The sequence below is a fragment of the Aplysia californica genome, unplaced genomic scaffold (genome assembly GCF_000002075.1).
Source record: "Aplysia californica isolate F4 #8 unplaced genomic scaffold, AplCal3.0 scaffold00011, whole genome shotgun sequence".
Taxonomy (NCBI): domain Eukaryota; kingdom Metazoa; phylum Mollusca; class Gastropoda; order Aplysiida; family Aplysiidae; genus Aplysia; species Aplysia californica.
This window is the reverse complement of record NW_004797281.1, coordinates 2,342,721-2,355,130: the sequence shown is the minus strand read 5'-3', so window position 1 is coordinate 2,355,130 and position 12,410 is coordinate 2,342,721. Positions and strand designations below refer to the sequence as shown.

General features: G+C 37.0%; 1 protein-coding gene across 1 annotated transcript in view; it reads left to right on the top strand.

Moving 5' to 3' along the window:
* Nucleotides 1-5,571, top strand: part of LOC101853659 (serine/threonine-protein kinase 33) — a gene marked incomplete in the record, with an annotated part of 94,833 nt that extends 89,262 nt beyond the window's left edge. The window contains 2 exon segments of the mRNA XM_005089999.3: nt 2,347-2,436; nt 4,385-5,571. Of these exon segments, the coding sequence (XP_005090056.2) occupies nt 2,347-2,436; nt 4,385-4,627 (333 nt within the window).
* Nucleotides 5,572-12,410: the final 6,839 nt, after the last annotated feature.

Genomic DNA, 12,410 nt, shown 5'->3' with positions numbered 1-12,410 from the left:
AGAAAAATCAGGTTCTTCACTAAGATTGGAGTAGCTTTAGTGCTGACCAATTTCTGCGTCACAGGTGAGCAAAAAGGATGTTTACTTATAGCTAAGTTTACAAAGTCTTGAAGATGTGGATGTTGGATTTACAGAAAGTTTAACCTGATTTGATGTTCAGTGTATTATAACATGGGCATTCTCTTGATTTTTACTCATATCGATATCTGTGGTATAGTGGTTCAGCGCTCTGACATCGCACGCAAAAGATGTGAGTTTTGATTCATGTGAGGGGAGAATTCTTATTGAGTAAAGCTGTTCCCGCATCCGATCTTGACATTGGGAATTGCTTTGTTAATGAGACAACTTCCTGGGCCTTCAGCATATTGTGGTAGGGTACCCAGTTCCTTTTCACACCGCCTTTACTTCCCCAACTCGAAGTCAGGTACCCATTACTGCTGGGTGGGCAGGAGGGGGCGAAAAAAATCTGTGTGCGAACTGAGGCTCGAACCCGGACTTTCCTCTTCGGAGACAAGCACGCTAATCGCTCCGCCACCACATCCTCTCTTATCGAGTACCCCAATCTTTCTGTTGGGATGTAGTGTATCCCTCTCAGTCCAGGTTAGCCCTAACTGGCAAGGTTGAAGCCTTCCTTCTAAGTTATCTAAACTGTGTTGATAGTGGTGTGGTGACCCATGTATTTAAAAAAATAATTTGAATACATTACCCACTGCTTTGGATGGTACAAGCATCTCTTTTTTATTTTTTAATTCAAAATTAAGAAGTTAAGTTTAGGATTCCCTGGCACACTGGGATTTAAAAAATGAAGTGGTCAGTCTCCTATGAGTGCCTGTGTGTGGTGCATGTTGATTTGTACACCAGCTTGTTCATACAGTGTTATTGAAAAGCCTGGCGTATCAACTGAATTGCTTTCTGCTTCGTGTTCTGATCATGCTCTTGAAGGAGAAATGAGTGGCCAATACAAAGCAAAGTATTGTGTCATTGTAATGTGAGATTGAGTATTTATGAGTTTCAATCGTGTTCAATGTTTCTTACAGTCGTTTTGCTTTTTAACTCATGTGGACCCACGACAATTATATTAGATTATACTCAGCAACAATAACATTTCGCTTTTTCTTTTCTTGTGTTTTAATTTGAATTAACTGCTTTTTAAATAAGTAACATGCCTTTATAGAATGATTCTACTCTCTGACTTGACATGCCATTGAATGAAAGAAAGGTTTTCATTTTCTGTAATATTACTGAGACAATATTTTAGCGTAGATTTGATCACTTTTCCTTTGAAAATTTGAGAATCTTATTGTCAACAATTTTTTTCTTTTTCTGCTTCATTTTCCTCTATTTACCTTTTCACCTCGTGAATGATGCTGATGCTCCAACTAAACAGGAGTCTGTTATAGTAGTATAGTAGTAGTGAACATACTGGAACCATATTTATTTTAGTCCTTGCAGTTACTTTTCAAAATGAAGGGAAAGAATAGAGATTCCTCATTTTATCTCCTGCTATATGGTTGGGTTCAGGGTAAGCACAGCTGGAACAGAATTGACTGACCTCTTCGTCATTCAACTTTATTCTCAGTAAAGTTGCAACAAATCTCTACCTTAGAATTACTATGTTCTATCTGACATTTTTGGTTGTTTTAAGTTACTGAGACCATGAGGTCAGAAAGCAAAATGTTCCACCAGCTTTATCAAATTCGTAAAGATATTCAAAGAATTGCTTTCAAAAGAACTTGACATGTTGAGAAACTCAACATTTTTTAATTAACATCAAAATTCTCAAAACTAGGTAGCCTACTGAGCAGATAGAACTTTGTAATTCTAGGGTAGCGACAAATGGTGTTTCAATGTGAGCCGTCTTGTTCTCACGTCACGTATAGTGACGTCACTGCTCTACTGCTCCCTCTTTCCTCCTTTTCCGATTCAAGATGGTCAAGTGAAAGTAATTTCAAACCAAGCTGGCTTTCATGTATGCAAATTACTTTTAATATACTGATCCCTTAGTCTAGATGAATGTTGGGGCACCGAGGATGATCAGGCAACCACTTTTCTCCACCCTTCTCTATTTGTAGCCTTTTGAAGGGCTTCACCCAACTTTAAACCTGTCCATTCCGTTATGTTGTCTTCCCATCTCCTTTTTTGTCTGCCTTTCCTTCTCCCTCCTAGTGCAGTGCCCTGTAGGATCATCTTTGCAAGTCCTGTTGACCTTGTCAATGGAGATGGTAAATGATCCATTATTTTTTAATGTAAGATAAAAAAAAACAGCTTAGGATGAGGGGTTTGCAGACGGTGTTATTTATTATAATTTCCTTTTTTTTTCGTCTCTTTTCTTAAATTTTTTAATAGAAGGAGCAGAGGAAAGGTTCCGGTGGCAAGAAGGGAAGCGCTGGAGATTATAACCGTATGTCTCCCAGCTCTGGCCTCCTCAAGCCAAATGTGAGTAGATATTGCACTCACCTGTGTACCTTTTGGCTGGTTGAGTGTGAGGATTTTTACAACAAAAATCTCTGTGAAATGTCACAAGTAAATAAGAGAAAGTAAATATGTACTTTATTAATCCTTTATTGGGAGAACCGGATTACAAAGAATGTGTTTGATTGGAATCCACGAGGCAAGAGATCAAAGGGAAGGCCAAATGGAACCTGGAGAAGAGTCAAAGAGGATGTTGTGCATAAAAATTGGAAGACATGGAATAATGTCGACAGGCTAGCGAAGGATCAAGAAACGTGGAAAAGGTTTGTTTTAGGCCTTTAGCCTGATGTAGGGTGAGATAGGCAGTGATGGTGATTGGAAGAATTTTGTGATTTCACCAGCACCAGCTTGCGTTAACACAAAATATGTGAGGCAGCGTGGTGAAACCAGGGGCTCGTCAAAATAATGAAAGTCAAGAAGAAACTGGCATTTTTTTCGTAGGTTGGGGAATTTTTATAGAATTTTCTTTTTTTGGCTCAACACCTTTCATGCCCTTTAAAGAACATATTTCTGTGTTGATTTTTACTGAAAAATGTTGATTGAAGGCATAAAAGATGTAAAATTTTAGTGTCCTCCGACTCTCAAGCTAAGGAACTAACTCAACTTTGGCAGCCATTTTACTTCTGAAACCATCTCCTTCAATTTCCAATATTTTGACTTGTATCCCAGATAAATTGATATTTTTTTCACCGAAAGCACGGCAAATGGACAGGCTTTAAGATGATACCAATAACTCCATATGCCCCAAAACTGACAAGCGCCTGATTCCGCCATGTCGTGACACAAATATAAATGCGTTTGAAATTGCCCAAGACGGCTCCCTGATTGCACAGAACTCTTCTGATACTCACAGCTCATGGACTTTTGGAGTGAAAGACTTGCAGATGAACTGGAGTGAAAGACTTACAGATGAACGTTTCTGACTAATATGACCAATACTTGTACTTGTACATAGTAAAAAAAAATTTTGCTTTGGCTGGCATCAGTAGTCTACTGGACTTGGTATGGTGAGATAATGGGTTCAGGGCTAGGCTATCTTAGTACATGTACTAAGATAGCCTAGGTTGCGAAGGTTCAAGCTCGATCCGAACTAGTGTCCCTAGGAAAGGCACTTTACACAAATTTTTCCCATTTGGCTCGTTGCCATCGGAGACGGATTTTAAATTCGGAGGTCCCGCCTCTTGAATAACCTTACAGCGTTGAAAGGGGCATTAAATCTATACAACTTTTTTTCACTATTTTGCTTTGTGGCATATTTCCTAGCTGTAGATAACCATCCATTTCTATGCTTCATTTCTTGCTGTTTTTGTTTCCGTTCCAGAAGTGTGTATCTCACTGTTACATGATTTGAGATGCTTGCCCGACAATGTAGCTTAGTCTTCTAATCAAGTGACATAACTGCTTCATACTGACCATAGCATTATAATTATAATATATATTTGAAGTCATTTTGGCTTCAAATGTTTCTTGGTGCCTGCTTCCTTGTTTTCTTTTTTTGGTGTGTTCTGGTTGTGTATTTGCTTGTGTGTGTGTGTGTGTGTGTGTGTGTGTGTTTGTATTTGCTTGTGTGTGTGTGTGTGTGTGTGTGTGTGTGTGTGTGTGTGTGTGTGTATGTATGATTGTGTGTTATGTGTTTTATGTTTTAGAAATTCAAATTTCACTCCCCCCCCCCTACAGGCTAGGTCAAAACTACCCTTCTCCTACATGATCTAAACTTTGTCGATTTTGTTCATGGAAGGAAAATATCATTTATACAAATGTGTATAGATATACAAAAATGCTTTCTATTTGTTTGGATTGGATTTTTTTCAGTGCCAGAGATTTCTTACTGGCAGTGTCCACGTTGATACGTGTATTCTAAATCGTCCAGACTCACCATAACTTTTATATTTTTCACGCTGTTCCTCTTCAGAAGACAAAAGGAAGTTCCCAGCTGAATACTCCCTCACCACGCCCAATGAGCAAAACGCCTACTCCAAAGGGGAGCAACTGTGAGAACATATCCAAGTCATCCACTGCAGCTACAAAGACAACGGTCGGTGGCAATACAACCAGCACAAAACTGCTCAGTACTTCCTCTAATGGAGCGTCCTCAAGCAAATCCTCGCCAGCCAATTCCAGAATTGCCTTAAACCAGAAAGTAAAGAAGAAATGACAGAGAGGCGTATCTTGTGACTGTTGATTTTTGTACAGGTTGTGAGGATCACCTAAGTCGTTTTGTTCTGTTCATCAACACTTCCGTTTGTCTCATCTTTCATTTAAACGGAAATTGTTTCTATATATATATATAACCTTTGCCAACTTCAGTAGCTTACTGAACTGTTTACTGACTGGGTTTTGTAACTCTTCAGTGTGTCATGGTTACAAATGGCATAAAGCTACTCACATAGTTTGACATAATATGTGTATTTGAAATGTGGAGAGATGTGATTTGTGTGTGTGTTTGTGTGTGTGTGTGCATAGCAAAATTCAAGCATTATACTATAATTTATAGGACAGAATACTATGCTCTCATTTTATGAATATCGTTGACTGTGTTTTAATTTCATTCAATGTCAAGATCTATGGAAACTCTGAAAAAAACTTAGAATGAGGTAATTTTCCAAGTACTCTCAGATGCTTTATTTTGCTCTTGCTACTTCAGCAGCACCTAACAAAGGTTCAAAATTATTCTCAGTTGGGAGATAAATGCAAATTGCTGGGGATTAAGTGTGGTAATATTTTGTCAGGTCTGATAAGGAATCTCAACATGTCAAATTTTATTATCTCTTCTCAGTGCTCTTGAACTCTTATATGGGGTACCTATTGGGGGATCGGGTCTGGTTGGGGCGGTTAGTTAGCCAGATTGAGGGCGCAAAGCGGCTATCGTGGCATTGGTCAATCGGGCCCGACACATCACCTCAAAAACAAACGCGTTCAGGCGACGAGTGGGACGATTGCCCCTGACCAGACCCAACCCAACCCGATCCCATCCACAATGAGCACTCCATATTAGGGAGTTGTAAGAACTCTCCACCCACTGTGACCCAGGGTCTGTGGTGTAGTGGTTAGGTGGTTAGCTGTTGCATGCAGAAGAAGTGAGTTTGATTCCATAATGGGGTGGGTCTCTGTATGTCTGTCTGTTGGGATGTTGTATCCCTCTCAGTACGGGTTTGCCCTGACAGGCAGGTTAGAGGCAGCCCACCTCCTAAATGATCTTAACAGTGTTGATTGGAGCGTAAAACAATTACGATTACAATTTTTTATTTTTGCACTCCCACTTGGGTAGATGGTCCCTTTTGGAGACTGAAGTTGAATTTGGAGGTTATGTCTCATAGACGATCTAGCAGTATTGAAAGAGCCATAAAACCCATACAAATACAACACCAACACTTTCCATAGATCGCATAAGCCCTTGCGCACATTAGGAAAATTTCGCAACTTTCTTATCTTTAAAGTAGGCGGTCACCTGCGGTAAAATGAGACAAAGGGGTAAAAATTGCCTTGTTTGTATACCCACATCCAAACGATAAGTGGAAGTTTCCTAGTGTGCACAGGGCCTGAGGTGTAGCATGTGCTGAGTAGAAAATCTGAACTCAGGAATTAGTGGGGAGGCGAACGGCATAGCTTTGAAGACTTTTTAGACTTATATTATATTTTGCACACAGATTGCGTTTCTTTTGATGTGTTTGAACATTGGCTGAAACAGAAAGCCAAAAAGAGTGGCTCCATAATTTGACTTGCCTGATTATACATTTGTATAAACAGGCCATTCTCAAAAGGCTGGCGGAATAAAGCATTGCACAACCTTAATTTTTCCACTAGTTTATTCTTATGCTTTACTGACTTTAATGCATAAAGAATATTGTACTGGGAGACTTTCTTTTCCCCCTGATTTTAAAATTGTGAAGATAATTAGGCAGGCCTACTCTTCCACTAGTGTGATAGAAAATTATGTAACTCGCCACCTCTGATGCGTATGCCACACTGGTCATGGATGGCATAGTCTCTTTCAGCAAAAACACAGGATCAGCAAGCACTAAATGCTGAAAGAACACATCTATAGTAACTCTGAAACACTGCAGGATGCTAATTCTTGTGAATCATATGATGAGGTTATAATCGCTCAATTATAAAAGCAATGACAAACGGTGTGGTGTTTGTAGATAATTATTTTATTTGACACATGTAACTGAATATTATATTTTCCTTAGAAGACGAAGCATTTGATGTTATCAATCATACCTAAGAATGGTTGGATTTTTAGTCACAGTGAACAGTTATGTACCTCAGTGAGTAGACAATCAGGGCCTGTATGAGATGAGTTAACCTCCTATGATGTTTCACCGTGACGTACTGGTCGTTTCGGTATGGTGTGGGAATAATATTTATGTAATGTACCTGTGAACTAAAGACACATGAATGATTATAGCCAACATTACGATGATAATGATAGAGTAAAATAAAGAATCTTAGAGAGACTGGTGACTTTGGAAAGTGGACTTATGATATTGCTTGTTTTCACATGTGTGGGCTTCCCTTCGTTTTCATGTCTAAATTTTTATCTGAAATTATGTAAATGGGAAAGGATGATATTGAACACTTTGAAAACTGAGTCGATTTTTTGTAAGAATTTTATTTTTACGAACTGGGTTTCTTCAGGAAAAAAGAAAGATATTTTCCTTTGGTATCCCTTGATGATGCCTAGGAATAGGAAAGAGTTCCTGAATTTATCATTTGTATGCTGTACTTCAGTGTCAAGATTGTAGAGAACTATACGTATATATGGACTAATGGTATGTGCGAAAGTGCTGTAATATGTTTTAAAATGTTTCTTGCTCAACAAAGTTTTGTCTTCTTACTTGATGAGGCCCAGCTGTTTCGCAATTATATTGTGCTTTTCTCCTCCGTTACCATAGACTCTCGAGTCTTTTTGACAGGACGGCCAGCCTCTGTATCTTTGATCGAGTCCATTCCAAAGTTTAAATTGTCGCTATGCATTGCTTCCCAGAAATGATACTGCCTTAAGTCCAAAATGTGCGTTTTGTGAGAGAATCCAAAAACTGATTATTTAGTTGTGTAACTTTTTTGTGAAAGTCCTTCCAATTTCTTCAAGCTCAAAATCGAGAGTATTATTATTATTATGGCTTCAAGTATGACTTGTCACGCACTGTCTATGCATTTGAGAATGATGTGCAACTGCTGGGTCAAAAGCTAACTGCTTGTGATATAGGCCTACAGTTTTGTGTGTTTGTAAAAACTATTCTTGTGTGCAAATTCATTTTTAGGGTTAGCACTCCTGAGTTCGATTTCATTTTTCTTAGATCTTCCTTTTCTTTTCTTTCTTTTAAAACATTTTTTTTTTAAGAATAAGAATTTAGTAGAAAGTGGGACTTAATACACCAAATAGGATTCAACATTCAAATAGTGATTGAATCTCAGATTTATATATTTCAGTGTACATTTCATATTTCATGCCTAGTTCTAAAATATCTTTTTACTAAGTAACAATTTTAAGGGAGTGTTTTTTTCTTTTCAACCAATGTTAGTCCTGTTTCTAGTGTGTGCAAAGTATGTAGACAACAATGTAGTCATCTCCAACTTTGTGATATAATATGATGTATCGCTTTCGTTGCCCGTAAAAACATTCAGTATTCAGAAGACATGAGACGAACAGAGGTTTGCCTAACTATGCAGTGTCGTATGATAATATACTGTCTTTTATTCTCTGTTTTAGATTTTTCTTGTGTCAACCTACAACATATACATTTTAAGTGGGTATATTCCTGAACTGGATTTATTCGCTCTTACTTTTTGTTGGGGTACATGAGATTCTGGCACTATTTTGGCTATTTGTTGTTTTTTTTCTTTTCAAGGAAGTGTTTATTATTATATGAGGTTTGTATTTGTGGGGTTTTCCTTCAGAAAAACAGATGGGATTTTGTATAATGTCATGAAATATGACACTCTTGATTTATCATCTGCTTTACATTCTTGCGTCAGCGTCCTTTTCTTTCTCTGTGCTGGCCTGTATCTGCTTTGTTGAAGCCAAACTGCTGAGTTACACCTGTATTAAGGTGTGATTATTTCTTAACATTTTGTTCTGGAAAATACATTAAGACCCAGGCTTTTTAAAGTCTATCCAGTTTTTGTAAGAAGAAAAAAAAATGTTCCTATAGATTATATGCATTTCTTACTTTTCCAATCCAGCGGCCATTTGGGTTTTAGCCCTTCGGTCTGACATGCATTTCTTAAAAAATGCATAAGTATTTAAAAATATATGCACAATATTTTTCAGATACAGGGCAGCAATATTTCTTGGAGCTTAAGTAAAAAGAAATTTCATTAATTCTTTGACTTTGAAAGGTTATGATTTATGATTCTGAATATTTATCATCTGTGATATCTAGTATGTCCGATTTTCTGATATGCTACCATAGACTGCTGATATATATTTGCTGAGTTCTGGCGCTGTGATATGTTCAGGTGGAATCACAAAGGCTCTTTCCACAACTCAGTATTTGAAACTTTAATTTGCTTATGTCTAAAGTATTGTTTAGTTTTTTACTCTTTGAGTCTTGGTCCTCTGAACTGACTGGACCTGTGTATCTGCCCACCACCCTTCAGCTGACTGCTGGATTTACACCACATCGTGCTGAAACATTTTGTTGACATGTTATTAAAATGTACGAAACTTAGAACGCAAAATTATTCAGGTGAAAGAAAAAAAATAGTTCATTCTTTTAACAATTTTACTGAAATTATCTTGTTTTCTCTTGCTCTTTTTAACATTTAGAATTCTAATTGTGACAAAGTATTTCTTGAAACTATGCAATTGATATACTACAGATTAAGAAACCGCAATAGAAAGTAAATGAATTTTCCAAATTTTGGGCTTTGTGTGTCTTAACTGCTGGCTGACCATCTGGTGTGGAGAAGGGTGAAGGTAGGGAATGCTGAGATGTATGATCAGATCCCTTGGGGTAAACCGAACAAAAAACAACCAAAATTTTATATTATATTATGACAGTAGGCCTGTCAGTAGCATTTGAGGAGGGGGAATGGCATTTTTTTTTACCGTGACTCTCTTAGGTTCATTTCAGTGCAAAAGACGTATGAGTACTGAGTTAAGGTCTCTTTTTGAAAACTGTTTAGGTTATGAAATAACAAGGGGTTATCAATTTTGGTTTGATCTATTTGTTGGGCATTCATCTCTCCTGTCAGAATTGTGGTACTTTGTCATATTTTGCAAGTCTCTTCAAGCTTAATTGCATAATTTCTGTGCACGTACACACACACACTCACACACAAAAGCAGTGTTGTGTTCATTTCACATTTTAAATCAATGTACACATCAACTGCCCATATCTGTAGAAACCTATAAGCCCAAAAAATTATATTTTTTCAGAAGAGTGAACATTTTGATAACATTGTTGTCCCTTGGTCAGAAGAAATAAAACAGCTGTTTGTTATTTGTGGTTGGGTAAACCCAAGAAAAAAAGACGTGCTGTATGTCACTGTCAGGGAAGTAAATGCTGTAATGTATCACGTAACTGAAGAGGTTGTTGCTTTTGGGTTTTTAAAAAGTGGAGTGGAGGTTTCACGGACTGTGTTGTTCATACATTTTATGGTAAATGAAATACTATTTTGCCTCTCTTTGATTCCCTCCTCACAATTTTAACTTACATACTGCAATGGTGAAAGGAAGAATAATTTTAAAGTATTTTTTAAAGAAGAAAGAAAGTAAAATTTTTATGTCTGCCAAGTAATCTTCGAACTATGCATTTTCATTTTCTCATTTCCAACAAATTTGGTCCGATTTGGTTTTATTGTCTTCACTTACTACATATGTATTTTAGTTATGCCTTCACTTCAATTGTTCTTCATTTATGAGAAAAGTTTTTTTTACCATTCAAGTTCAGTTTGGATTCTGTTATAACGATGCTCAAGATAGATTGTTAACCTTGCTTGCCAGTCAGTTGACAAATACATTTATCATATATTTTCTGTGGTTTCAGATGTTGTAGAAGGTATTTTTGTTTCACCATTATTTTGCAACCTGAAGGGGAGGCATGGCTTTCGGATAATTCTGTTAGTCAAGTTGGTGGTAAAATATTGTTTTTTCAATTTTTAAAATCTTTGAATGAAAAAAAAATATGTTAACACATTGGACAGGTACCGAGTTGCAAAAATGAATAGTTATTTCTTTTTTTTTAAACCTAGAAATCACTCAGAACTGTATGCAAAAAAGTTTTGCTTCAGTGATGTCTCCCCTTAAACATGCAGCCTCATGAATGACTAGAAGATTTTTGTGGTTCTTTAAGCAGCACCAACTATTACGCAGAGAACCTCTCGTGTCAGTACCCATTGTCAGAATTCTTCATCTCCATTTCAGTTTCCATTTTCCGTTAACCAAAAGACAGCATTTTTCATCATCTTAATAATAAATTTGAAAACGTCATGTTTGTGTCATGTATGGAGAATCATCAGGGAGGGATATTTTGTTTTGTTTGTGGTTCATGTCAGGTTGTTATGAAAACCCATTGTGAACTGTCTTTAAGTCAAAATGTTAAAAATGTGTACGTGTATCATCTTTTAAATAATGTGTATGTGAACTTTGTATCAACTTCCTTCGTCAGTTTATCTTTTACTCTTAGATTGTGAAAACACTACTATTAATATTAATATAAAGTGTTTGCACTGTGCCGGAGCATTTGTCTTGTCAGAATATCTTCAACAATTCGTTCTTCTTATTTTATAGGTGGGGCTTAACATGGGCTTGATTTGATAAAATTAAAAGGGTTTTCAGACCGGAAATGCATTGATGTCGAGTGTAAGGTATCAATTAAGTTTGACATTCTTGCCTTCAAATGTTCTATATGAAATGTTCTGGTGAGACTAAACTGAATTGGAATAAAATACCTATGTATTGCTAGAGTATTACTTTAAACTCTAATTCAGTCATGTACGTTCATCTGAAACCGGTGCATTGCACTGATTCTTTTTAGATGCATTCAGACTATTTGGTACCCTAGAATTACAAAGTTCTACATGTATCAGCTCGTGCCAAGTTTGTTTTAATCTGACGTAAAAGATTTTGAGTTTAAGAAAATGTCAGACATTTTCAAATTCATTTCTTTGAATATTTGATAATGGCTGAATAGTCTATGTGATTTTGATAGAACAGATAGAACTTTTGGTTTCTGACCTCATGGTCTCAGTAACTCAGAACGGCCAAAAATGTCAGAAGTTTTTGTAATTCTAAGGTAGCATATTGTTATCAAGTCTGCAGCTCATGGGCTGTCGACGTCTAGCCCAAACAGAGATAGTCTCAACATGATACGTTCATTCATTCTTATTTTCACCCTCATCGTTATTCAAATTTAGTCTCAGCTGTTGTGGGAGACTGAGTAAGAGGCAAGCTCCTCCTCGTAGAGTTGATCTTTCTAGCCTACCACTATGATGTTATGATGATAATGATTGCTAACTGTGCAATTTTTGGACTCAACATTGCCTGCAGATGTGTGTGATGTAGCATAGCTGTAGTGGAGGGGGGAAAGAACCACTACTCTACAATGTGATACAAAGGTTAATAAAACAAACTCTTTATTAGAAACGGTTTCTGTGTTGTTGTTTTTTTATTTGACAACTTGAATTAGCATTCATTTAGGCATATATTATAGATCTGTTCCACGGTAGACCAATGATTTTCCATAAAAATAGCTTCTTGTGGCCTGCGGTGTGTGTGTGTGTGTGTGTGTGTGTGTGTGTGTGTGTGTGTGTGTGTGTGTGTGTGTGTGTGCATGCGCGCATATTTATGAAGTTGTGTTTGCGAACAATAAGAAAGGTAATAGACACAATTGGTATGGGACAAAGCAGAAAAGAAATGCTGAAAATAGTAACTGTTTTGAAAACAAATTTCATGAAAATAATGGAAAAAAAAATCATCAGAAAAACGG